General features: G+C 36.0%; 1 protein-coding gene across 1 annotated transcript; it reads left to right on the top strand.

Moving 5' to 3' along the window:
• The first annotated feature begins 8,846 nt into the window (after positions 1-8,846).
• LOC136227534 (probable beta-1,4-xylosyltransferase IRX10L) lies at positions 8,847-12,646 on the top strand. The gene is made up of 4 exons (XM_066016231.1): positions 8,847-9,341; positions 10,741-11,129; positions 11,317-11,558; positions 11,839-12,646. The coding sequence occupies exons 1-4, from the start codon at positions 9,233-9,235 to the stop codon at positions 12,350-12,352; spliced, it is 1,254 nt and encodes a 417-aa protein (XP_065872303.1). The 5' UTR covers positions 8,847-9,232; the 3' UTR covers positions 12,353-12,646.
• Positions 12,647-12,877: the final 231 nt, after the last annotated feature.

Genomic DNA, 12,877 nt, shown 5'->3' with positions numbered 1-12,877 from the left:
CTTCGGTTCCCTTCCGCAGTAGTGAGAAATCTACCGAGATCACAGTCTGACCATACTCCGATTTTGATTGATGTTCTGAATAATTCTCATAGTATCAAAAGCCCCTTTCGCTTTATGAACGCCTGGCTGGAAGGTACTACCGTGAAAGATTTGATTAACCACCACTAGAATGATACGGCCCCCCTTGGAAGCGCTCTGAGTAGCTTGGCGGAGAGGCTCCTGGAGTGGCACAAGACGGATTTTGGAAACCTTGTTAACCGCAAAAAGAGAGCTTTTGCTCATTTGGGAGGGATTCAGAAGAAGTTGGCTATTCAGTGCACTAATGGGATGCTCCGGCTTGAAAATAAAGTTAGGCAAGAGCTAAATACCATCCTTAAGTAGGAGGAACTCTTCTGGGCACAGCGATCTCGTGTGTAGTGGCTCAAGGAGGGGGACATGAATACCAAGTTTTTTCATTTATCAACGGTCATTAGAAATCGTCGAAACTGGAAGATGGGGCTGCGGAGTAACGAAGGTAATTGGATCTGGGATGCACGGGTTTTGCGCTCTATGGCTGATAGCGTCTTCTTCCAGCTGTATTCAGATGAGATGCCTAACAGGGTCCCCATCCATTCGGCTCATGGTTTTCCTGAGATCACTAGCTCGAGTTACACAGAGCTGAACCAACCGTTTATAATAGAAGAGGTGAAGAATGCTCTCCGGAGTATGGCCCCCTGGAAAGCTCCTGGGCCGGATGGGTTCCAAGCAGGGTTCTTTCAGCGGTTCTGGGACACGGTTGGAACAAGCACCATGGGGTGTGTTCTTCGTGGGCTGAACACCGGGGTCCTCGAGGAGGGAATGAACAGTACCCTTATCTCTCTTATCCCAAAAGTCAAAGATCCTGACAGCCTCACGAAATTCAGACCAATCAGCTTATGCAATGTTAGCTACAAGCTTATCACAAAATGTATTACGAACAGACTCAAAACTATCTTCTCCTTCCAATGCAAGAAGAACAAGAAGAAGCAAATGCTCTTGAAGCTTGATCTTGAAAAGGCTTATGATCGGATTAACTGGAATTTCTTACAAGATACCCTGAACAGGCTTGGCCTTCCCCCAGGGCTAATTTCTGTGATCATGAGCTGTGTTACTACCCCGACCATGCATGTTCTTTGGAATGGAGAGAAAGGGGATGGGTTCAAGCCGTCTAGGGGGCTTAGGCAAGGGGATCCGCTGTCTCCTTATCTTTTTGTTCTCTGTCTTGAAAGGCTGAATCACCTTATCCAGGATGCGGTGGAAGCAGGGGAGTGGGTCCCAGTCACTCTATCAAAGAATGGGCCTAAACTGTCTCATTGTTTCTTCGCTGATGATATTGTCTTGATGTCTGAAGCGTCCGTGAAGCAAGCGGAGGTCATTAAAAACATCCTGGGGTTGTTTTGTGATGAATCGGGCCAAAAGGTTAGTCTTGAAAAATCCTGTTGTTTCTTTTCCAATGGCGTTCAGGACCAGCTTAAGAACCGGATATCAGGGGCCCTAGGGATCAAAAGTACCAGGAACCTTGGAAAGTATCTAGGCATTTATCTTGCTCATGAGAGGGTCAACAAACATTCTTTTGACTATGTGATTGATAGAGTTCAGAATCGCCTCACCGGTTGGAAGGAGAAGAGTCTGTCACTTGCAGGAAGAACTGCGCTGGTTAAGGCAGTACTGTCTGCCCTGCCCATTTATGCAATGCAAACTTCGGTCTTTCCAGTAAGCGTTAGCAAATGTTTGGACAGCATTAACAGAAGATTTATCTGGGGGAATGAGAGTAGTAGGAGGAAGACTCACCTGGTTAAATGGGAGGTGGTATGCAAAACTAAGGATCAAGGGGGTCTCGGTGTTCGCCAGGTCAGAGAAGCCAATCTCGCGAATATTGCGAAATTAGGCTGGAGGATGCTCACTGAACATGACTGCGTCTGGGCCAAAGTGCTCAAAGGTATTTATGGGGGGAACAAGGGCGGGCTGGATATGTTCAAAAAACGGAACCCGCAAAGCGCAGTTTGGAAGGGAATTGTCCTAGGAGCGGATATTCTGAAAAAAGGCATTTGCCATCTTGTTAGAAATGGGCGGAACACTCGGTTCTGGTCAGATAACTGGCTTCAGGCTGGTAAACTTATTGACAAAGCTCTTGCCCCCTTGTCGGAGGAGGAGATGAGTCAGAATGTGGCAGATTACTGGGTTGAAGGGCATGGCTGGGATTGGGACAGATTACGTAGTGTGCTTCCTCAGGACGAGCTGCACAATCTTGCCTCTATAGTCCTGTTCAGTAATGACGATAACATGGACAGTTGGAGTTGGGAACCGAGCAAAACAGGCAGCTTCTCGACGAAAACGGCTTATGCGCTCCAATTCAACCAATCTGCTGCTACTGAAACGAGTTGGTCGGCTGCAGATTGGATGTGTATCTGGGAAGCTAAGGTAACCGAGAGAATTAAAATGTTTCTCTGGACTATGGGGCATGAGGCTGTTCTTACCAATGCCGACCGGGTCAGGAGGCATATCAGCAGTGATGAGGATTGCGGGATCTGTGGATCTAGAGAAGATCTAATTCATCTTCTCCGGGATTGTAGTGAAGCAAGGAGAATCTGGACTTTCTTCATTCCTTTGAATCGGCAGACGGAGTTCTTCTCAGGGGAGGTTAAACCGTGGATGTTGTGTAAGTTACAGGATAGAGGGAAGTGGAATGGTATTTCTTGGGCAATTGTTTTTGGAACATGCTGCTGGTTATTTTGGAAATGGAGGAATGAATTGGTGTTTGAAGGCGTCGGTCGAGGGCTGACGGAAAAGATTGACACTGTTATTCGCGCCGCGTCGGAGCAAGCTGAGGCGGTGAGGACCTGTCGGAACGCGTGTGCTGCGCCGCCGCATACGCGGGATCGTCTGGTTCAGTGGTTGCCAACGACGGAGGGATGGATCAAGTTCAACTGCGATGGGGCTCGGAGTAACATTTCAGGTCGCGCGACTTGCGGCGGGCTCGCCCGGGACAGTAACGGAAGCTGGTTAGGGGGATTTTTCTGCAGGTTGGGTAACTGCTCCGTGGATCTGGCGGAGATTTGGGGCCTCTATTACGGGTTGGAACTTGCCAGGAGAAAGGGGTGGAAGAAGGTAATTTTTGAGCTCGATTCTCAATCAACGGTGGAGCTTATCAGAACAAAAGGGTATCGGGTACATCGGTATGATTGGCTTCTTGAGGAATGTCGAAAACAGATTGGTTCGAATTGGGATGTCAAAGTTGTTCATGTCCTTCGTGAAGGGAATAGAGCAGCGGATTTTATGGTAAATTTCGCAGGCGAAAGGTGTTTAGGGTATCACGAGTGTGAGAATCCCCCTGCAGGCTTAATGGACATCATTGATTCAGACAATTCTGGTTCGGGCATCCTCAGGAGAGCTCGGAATCTAGATTAGTTTTTGGTTTGTTTGTTTCCGGGGCCTAGGCCCTTCCTTCTGTTCCAAAAAAAAAAATTATTTATTTTAAAATTTAAAATTTAACATTATCAACTACTCCATTCGTTTCATATTACATATCTTTTTTTAGAGTTGTATAGAAATTATAATATTAGGAAAAAAAATTATTGTCCTTTATTTATTTATTTATTTATTGGTAGAAATTGTCCTTTATTTATTGATTTCACTATTTATTTATTATATGATAAATCCATTATTTTAATTACTTTTCATAAACCTACGTTTTATAGTGCTTGCACAGAATGTGACTTAATGTGTATTGATCATATAATATGACATGTAATATGAAACTAAAAAAATCTCGAAAAAGGCATGTAATATGAAATGGATGGAGTAATATTTTTAGCTTTATTTTTTTAATATTTATAAAACAATTCCATCATTTAATACTTTACAACTATGTCAAGCAATAACATGAATTATAAAAATCAGAAATCATTATTTTTAATATATTTTAAGGCTATGGTTTATAAATTAGGGGTTTAGGATATATTTTTTAGAGTTTAGAATTTATAAATTGGGGTTTAAATTTTTTTAATTAGGATATAAAAGCATATTTTATTTGTGATATATAGAAAATAATGACTTATTTAGAATTATTTTTTTTTCTAGTATGTCTTATATATGCTTACTTTGTTTTTTATACCATTGGACGAGCTTACTTTGTCAAAGTTCATCACCATCCAATGGTGAATAAAACAAAATAAGGCTTACTTATAAAGTAAGCATATCCTAACCCTGTAATTATAATTTTAGATTTTTTACATGAAAATAATATTAGTTGTAAAAATTATAATTAAATCATATTACAAAAATAAATTCTAAAATATATCATTATTTTTTATATATTATAAATCAAATATATTTTTATACTTTAATTTATAAATTTTACATCCCAATTCATAAATTTTAATTCTATAAAATATATTTTACACGTCTAATTTATAAATTTGAATCCTTAAAATATATTAAAATAATAATTTAATTTTCATGAAAAAATCGCTTGATTTAAGTGGGCGGGAAAACATTAGCCCAACTCACTCAACACAACCTTTAAATCCATTATCCAGATCTTATGGATCTTCAACGGAACCACTTTTTTTTATTATTATTATTATTTTATGATTTTAATAAGATATATTAGATACAACTAAGAAACACATTGCTTCAAGAAATAAATAAATAACGCATACACTAATAATCCATATATATCCAAAATATTTTCTTTCTTTTGTAATTTCAGTTTGTTTACCCTTTACATTGTATCGATATTGCTCTAAGTGACACTAAATATTATTCACCGTTAGATCTAGACTTATTAGAATCATATCAATACTCAGATTTAATAAGTTTAGATCTAAGGGTGAATAACCAAATTCAAAAGAAAAATAAAATAAAATTTGATTTCTATATTAATGGTGCTAATTTAAAATATGCTGCAGTGTCCATTGAAAATACTAAGCACCGCGGTTATATAAACCTAACCAAACGCTATGTTTCCTACGGTTTGGAGTAAAACACTAATAATTAAACAACTAATAACAAACAACTTACTACAACCGCAAACAGCTAACAGCAACATCTATTAGCTAACAGTTGAACCAAACATACCCTTAATACGTCCATATATGAATTGATTTACAAAAGGACCTAATACACTCATATATGAAAGATCAAGGTCTTAATGTGTCTAAATGAAAGATCGATGACTTAATGTACCAAACAATGAAAGATCAAGAGCTCAATGTGTCTAAATGAAAGATCGAGGGCTTAATACATCAAACAAGGAAAGGTCAGGGGCCTTAGGATGCCTTTTGCCTATTTTTTTCAATTAATGCTATTTTGTCTAAAAAAATTTACATAGAATTTTACCCCCTCCCTCAAATCCTGGATCCGCCACTGCTTGCACGTTATTGGATCCAACGCCTATGTAAACCCCATTCCATGCATTTTCAACATATCAAATTGTCATTCTTTTTTCCATCTTTGGAAGGATCATATTAGCTAGATGTAAGAGGTGGGATTCAAAACTCAATCTTTTGTTTTTCAATCAATAACATTAAGCTACTTTATTTTTATTGATTAAGGTTTAATTTGTTTAATTTTTAGATGGATTTATAAATTGTTAAATTTGTAGTATTTTTTGTTTTATATCTTGATTCTTAACATGTAAGGGTACTCATGGATATCCAGTATACCTGTTAAAGTAACGAGACGGGTACAGATAATTAAAAAATAAACGGGTAAGCGTTTGGGATTTCGCAGGTACCCTACCCGGTGTCATCCCTAATATTACCATTGCTCCAAGTGTAACACTTATATATTTTTTTTTAAAATTTATATATTTTGATATATATACCCTACAAATTTACAAAAAAAAATTACATATATTTATATAGTTTGCTATATATTTTATTTTGTTAGAAAATAAATTGTGTAGTTAAATTAATGATATAGGAATAAATGGAGTAAACGTGTATGTCCCATTTACCGATCCATTTATGGTCCACCCGTAACTTGATCTGTTAAGGTTAGGCTTTTAAGTTTAGTATAGCTATAAATAGATAGCTATGGAGCTTAAACATAACACACAGAATACACTAGCTAGTTTACCCTAGGCAAAAGATCAGATATTGCATAAAGACAATTCCTCTGTTCCCTCTCTCAGTAGTCGCCACCCCCCTCTGTACTTGGTGTGCGCTCTTAGTTCGTGGAACAACGGAAATTGCTCCTCTGGTGTAGTAACCTCCTAGTTCCGGGATACAGAGCCAAGGTTGATTATTTCCGCTGTTGTTAAACGGATTTGCGCTCCAAGAGATATTTATTGGTAGTTCCGAGCTCATTACATGTCCCTTTGATATTAGAGAAATCCATTATGGCTATTAGAGTATATTAAAAAAATTAAGGGTAAATAATTTATTAGTCCATTCATTTTTATCTAACACACTGTTTAGTCCTCCTATTTTGAAAAACACATTATAAGATCCCTATCGTTGTCAATATTAACCCTTTGGTCATTCTGTCTAATTTTTTTTAGCTTTTTAACCGTTATATTTGGCATAAAGAGACAGCTGGAAAATAACAATATCTACTATAGTTATCCTGAAAGCTAAGATATGTTCGGTTAAAAATTTAAAAAAACTAGACAAAATGACTAAATTGTTACTATTGACAATAGATATGGATCTTATAATATGTTTTTCAAAATAGAGGGACTAAACAGTGTATTAAGTAAAAACACGGGGACTAATAAATTATTTATCCAAATATTAATAAAAAATATGATTTAATAGTGTCACATGTGATGTGATTGAATGGTCAGAGTATCTCAATGGGATATAATGAACCACTCATTATACAGCGCGTTTTGCTTCTTATCTGGAGAGTGCGTTGCGTGGCAGCGAGTATAGATGAATAAGGGCGGCAGAGTTTCTGGAATTTAATCCTGCATTCGAGAAAGGTTTTCTATTGTTAGGTGAGGGTTATTTTTTTTTAGTAGTCCCATTCTCGTTCTCGCTTGTGGCAGACTTATTGGGGGTCTCTGTCCCTTTTCATTACATCATACTCTCTCGTTAAAATGAATAGGATGTATACATATCAACCTTGATGAGCTATTTTGCTACTGATAGCATAGTAATTTATATATATAAATAAATAAAACTTTAAAATTATCTGTTAAAAGGTTTTTTTTTTTTTTATAAAAGTTTTAATGTTACGGTTAAAGGTAACATTTAATTTTTTTTATTTTTTTTAGTTTATATATATCCAAGATTTTGAATATATTTTTATGAATTGCTCTCCATTACTTCAAATCATTAGTATCAGTATCGTTTTAATTATTCAACAAGGAACAAGATACACTTATGAAATAGAAATCCTGTTGAGTAAAGCAACATGTGTTTATGAAAATATGATAGGATGATTTTGTTGAAATTAAATAATTATGAAAAGTGTTTTCATTTTTTTTTTTTTTAGTGAAAATATCTAAACATTTGTTGTTTCTATGATTATTTAAAAAAAACTCATTGTTTTTACGTTTTTGCAAATCGATACTTGTGGTTTTTTTACTCCAAAATTAACCATGTAGTTTTTACCGTTTTTGCAAATTCCTTAACATAGTTAAAATGGAGTGGTATTTTCGGGAATTTTTTTCACTTTTCACTTCTTCTTTTTTTACTCTCTCTTGTTCTTCTTAACAAAGAAGGAATATGAAAATGTGTAAGTGAAGATGATAGTAAAATGATTAATGAACTAACAGATAATTATATGAAATTTATGTTTCAACCGTGTGGGAATTCACTCAACGATTAAAACCATCGATGATGTTTTTATTTACTGTATACATGTTTAAGATTTCGCTCCCATTTTCATATGGTGGTTTTTTGCTCGTTTTTTCTAATGGTAGAAATCGCATGGATTGTCTTTTTTTTTTAGAAAAAAATTGCCCCATTTTTGTTAATGGTATAAATCATGTGGTGGGACTAAAAAAGTCACATGTACCGAACTGTAAAAACGCGAAACTATAATGTTTTTTTTTTAATTAACCCTTGTTTCTAATAAATAAAGCTATAAAACCTAACTAAACATTATATTATCGAGAAAACTTTAATTTGGGAAATGATCAATTTAAAGGTGTCTGACGAACCTCGGAAATGATCAATTTAAAGGTCTCTGACGAACTTCAGACCGAATAGTCAGAAAATTTTATAAAAAAACATTATATTATCGACTGTTTGAACTAAAAACTAAAAACAATTTGGAAATTTGAAAACAAACTGCCTATCATTATTATTATTGTTGTTGATGAAAATGAAATAATGTTTTAATTGAAGGAAATAAAAGAAAATCAATATTCTCTAAAGAAGCAATACCACGAAAACATATAAAAATTTCTAAATATATATAAAAAGAAAGCAACGTATGGTATTTAATTGAAATAGAATATATATTTTCAAAAAAAACTGAAATAGAATATATAATCTTATTTTGTTTTTTCCATCATATTCCATTATTGAATAATGATGAACTTTGATAAAGTAAGCTCATCTAATGGTGAAAAAAACAAAGTAAAATTTATTTTATAAAAAAACAAAGTAAGTATAAAAGACACTGTATAACTATATAAAATATTACAAAATAATTTTCGAATTCTTCTATAATTGCAAATTTGGTCCTATTTTACTTCAAAAATCAAATTACTCGTGTTAAGTTTTTCATTGAGTAAGAAAATGTTTTTAGGAATAAACAATTTGAGCCCCCAAAACACGTAATATTTGAAAATGATAAACAAAAATGAATTTTTACTCAAAAAATTGTAAATTTAATTTATATATAATAATAAGAAAAGGTTGATGATGGTTGAACAATGAAAATCTGGGATCAGGTAATGAGGTGGACTTTCCATCGAACTCACAGATTATATTTAATTTATAGTAATACAGCTTCTTCAAGAATCTCTTGGTTCAACCATATTTGCTTCGCCTTCTCTATCAATCTCTCTCGTTGTTACTTGTTTCTCCATTGATGAAACAAACCCATTTCTTCCTTTTCTAAGAAACCTCTGCAACTACTTCTTCTTGTGACATTTCAACTTCTTCTTCCTCCTCCTTTCGCTGCTAAAACTCCTCCCCCTTTGTCACTTCCTCAGGAACTCTGCTCCCCTTCTCATCTGGGTTTTCTTCTTTGAACTGACTTCTTCCATAGATTTATTTCAATTTGTTTCTGATTTAAGGGGATAAAGGTAAAAATGGAGATTTGGAAGTGGGCTTTCGTTGGAATTCTCTGGTATGCTGTTTTTGTATCGAGTGTTTGTGCTTTGAAGCTGGGCAGGAGTCAACCCACAGAGAGAATTTCAGGTGGGCTTTCTTCTCTCTCTATATGGTGGTAGATTGGCAATAAGTTTAATTGTCATTTGAATCTCTGTATGTTTATACGGTTGATTTATGGATTTAGTAGTCCTTGTATCTGGATTTTAATGGCTAAGTTTTAGGGTTTTGATCCCTTGGTTCTCGTAGCATTGTTGGAATACCTGAATTTTTGGGATCCGCTCGAGTTGAAGCTCAGGGGTTAGTTTCTAACACCAGTCCAAGTGTCTTCTGCGTAGTTGACATTGTTCTTTGAGGTTAATTTTAATTTCATTTTACCGAAATCATAGGTAACTCCATTCGTGTAGTTTACTAATCGTCCAACTTTAAAATACTGATCCAAAGTATCAAAATCCGTGCTAACTACACATATTACTTTAGAGTAGGTGAAATAGGTTGGTGTTGGAGGGCTATGTATTTCAATCATTGATTAGGGTAATCTGTTTCCTCCATTTTACTTGCTTTGGGGTTACATCTAGAGGATGATCAATTGCTACCATACCCTTTTTTGCTGCTTTGCCCCATTTCGTCCTTGGGTTGGGTATTAAGTGGATAGGTATTCTGGTACAGTTAGACGTCTATGAGATGCAATTTGAACTCAAATTGTATGTGCATGATACCTGAGATAGTCCTGGCTTGAATATAATTGATTAGACACTAATTAGGGGTTTGGTCAGACAATAAATTAGGTTTGAAACACAAGTAAATGGTGCTTGTTATTATCATGTATTGTCCATGGCAGGATAGTATATACTCTGTTGTCTTATCACTTGGAAAGGGTAGAAAGATACTTAAGTTAAATGTACAAAGGGGTGCTTTCGAGCTTATCATTCTAGCTATATAATGTCTTAGATTTATCCTAAATCGAATAGAAAATGCTTACCCACATTTGGACTCAGTTCATCTGAGTAGATTGACTAAAAATATCTTTGAAATAACTTGATAACTGGATGGAATGGAATATACTTGACATCCGTACTTAGTAGGAGTATCGGTATATATAGAAAGAGTAAAAGGTTTTTTTTTTTAATCTTAGTCCATCAGCTGATGTTTGTCCTGCCTATTTGATGTTGCCCAGTGTTATTTGAACTTAGAAAGACTCTGGGAAGTTGTATTAAACTGATGCTTCAGTTTCTATTAAGTTGTATGAATAAGGAAATTTGAGCAGTAAATCTATCAGACATCTTGTGGTAGATCTGTATACCTAATTGGTGAATGAATGTTGATATGGTAAAGGTTAAAACAAGAGAAGGACCAAAATAGGTCTTTATTCTTTATGTTGAAGTTTTTTCTGCATATACTGTCATTACTATGTTAATAAAACTGTTTAGCTCTCTGTAAAGTTCCATGTGCAAGACGTAGTGTAAGATTGGGGTTGCATGACATGTAGGTAGCGCTGGTGATGTCTTGGAAGATAATCCTGTGGGCAGATTAAAAGTTTTCGTTTATGAACTTCCAAGCAAATACAACAAGAAAATCCTACAAAAGGATCCAAGATGCCTCAATCACATGTTTGCTGCTGAGATCTTTATGCATCGTTTTCTCATGTCTAGCCCAGTTCGAACACTGAATCCTAAGGAGGCTGATTGGTTCTATACCCCTGTGTACACCACTTGTGACTTGACACCAAATGGCCTTCCTTTACCTTTTAAATCACCAAGAATGATGAGAAGTGCAATCCAGCTTATTTCTTCAAACTGGCCCTATTGGAATCGGACTGAAGGAGCTGATCACTTTTTTGTAGTGCCCCATGACTTTGGAGCTTGCTTCCATTATCAGGTAAAGTAGATCTATTTCTTTCATGTTATTGTTTCCAGGGTGAGAAGCTGTTTTTTTCCCAGTTATCTGATTTTATGGATTCTGAAAGTGCGGCAATGTTTAAGTTTTCTTGAAAAATGAGATGATCCTGGATTTCCTAATTAACTTACACTGCTATAATTTTGTTAAAATCATATAATATTTGTAGGAAGAGAAAGCCATTGAAAGAGGAATTCTTCCTATGCTTCAACGTGCTACGTTGGTGCAAACTTTTGGACAAAAAAATCATGTTTGCTTAAACGAAGGCTCAATCACAATTCCTCCATATGCACCTCCACAGAAAATGCAAGCCCACTTGATTCCTGAGAAAACCCCACGATCTATCTTTGTTTACTTCCGAGGATTGTTCTATGATGTGGGAAATGATCCAGAAGGAGGCTACTATGCAAGGTATTTCACATTTGGTTTTTGTGATACTCCAAAGTTGTCAAATATCTTACATCTGGTTTACCATTCAAGGCATAAGTCCATTTCTTGAACTGTTCAGATGAAACTTGTCTGTAGGAAAGAATGTCCTTAAGTCATGAAGTAAGCTTTGTTGTCAATTTCAAAAGAAAAGAATATTCAGATAAAATTAGTTGTATTGTGCTACATTAATAATGTAGAATAGGTCGAGTTTAATCTTTCTTTGCTGATACTCGCAAATTACCTGACATTCCCATTGTTGCAGAGGTGCACGAGCAGCAGTGTGGGAGAACTTTAAAGACAATCCGCTCTTCGACATATCGACAGAGCACCCAACAACATACTATGAAGACATGCAACGAGCAGTATTCTGTCTATGTCCGCTTGGCTGGGCCCCATGGAGTCCAAGATTGGTAGAAGCAGTGATATTTGGTTGCATTCCTGTCATTATAGCAGATGATATCGTTTTACCCTTTGCCGATGCAATCCCATGGGAAGATATCGGCGTGTATGTTGATGAGAAAGATGTGCCTAACTTGGACACCATTCTCACATCAATTCCTCCAGATGTAATACTGAGGAAACAGAGATTGCTCGCGAACCCTTCAATGAAGCAAGCAATGCTTTTCCCACAACCAGCTCAAGCGGGAGATGCCTTCCATCAAGTTCTGAATGGACTGGCGCGTAAATTGCCACATGATAGAAGTATTTACTTGAGGCCAGGTGAGAAGGTGTTGAACTGGACTGCTGGTCCTGTTGGTGATCTGAAGCCATGGTAGCAGATTTTAACATCAAATTCCTTGAAGAAATTCTCAGCATTATTCCCTTAGCCCCCGCTAATAGAATTCGTGAGAAAGTGTAAATCTTGATTTTATACAATATGTTGGGTAGTGAATTAGCTTTTACAGGGTTTGGGGCTTTGCTATGAGTTGTATTTTTTTCCATTTAGTAAAGGAAATTTTATAGCAAAACTGGTATGTGTCTCATCAGTTAAATTAGTTGCACCATTGTAGCTTTATTATGATTTTGTACTTCAAAGGTAAGTTGGAATGACTAAAATTACAGTTGGTTGATGTTTTTATGTTGGACATTTTCTTCTTTTCGAAAATGTGAAGCTGGATATAAGAGAAACCAATAGCGATAGATTGTTAGGTGAAGAATAGCCAAGCTACCGAATTGGGATTGAAAGGAAGCTGAAAATTTAAGGACGGTGAAGATTTAAAGCGGAGGTGTGCATGATATCGCGGAGATGAAAGGAGTGGGAATAAGGTATAACGTGGAAGAAGAGCGATCTGGACGAAGCG

This window comes from Euphorbia lathyris, chromosome 1 (genome assembly GCF_963576675.1).
Source record: "Euphorbia lathyris chromosome 1, ddEupLath1.1, whole genome shotgun sequence".
Classification (NCBI taxonomy): Eukaryota; Viridiplantae; Streptophyta; class Magnoliopsida; order Malpighiales; family Euphorbiaceae; genus Euphorbia; species Euphorbia lathyris.
This window is presented reverse-complemented; position numbering and strand designations above follow the sequence as displayed.

What these genes read in the sequence shown, in the direction of transcription:
- LOC136227534 (XM_066016231.1), top strand. Translation starts at nt 9,233, where the DNA reads ATGGAGATTTGGAAGTGGGCTTTCGTTGGAATTCTCTGGTATGCTGTT. An exon ending in ACCCACAGAGAGAATTTCAG is followed by an intron (nt 9,342 to 10,740) that starts GTGGGCTTTCTT and finishes CATGACATGTAG; the next exon opens with GTAGCGCTGGTGATGTCTTG. An exon ending in GAAGGAGGCTACTATGCAAG is followed by an intron (nt 11,559 to 11,838) that starts GTATTTCACATT and finishes CCATTGTTGCAG; the next exon opens with AGGTGCACGAGCAGCAGTGT.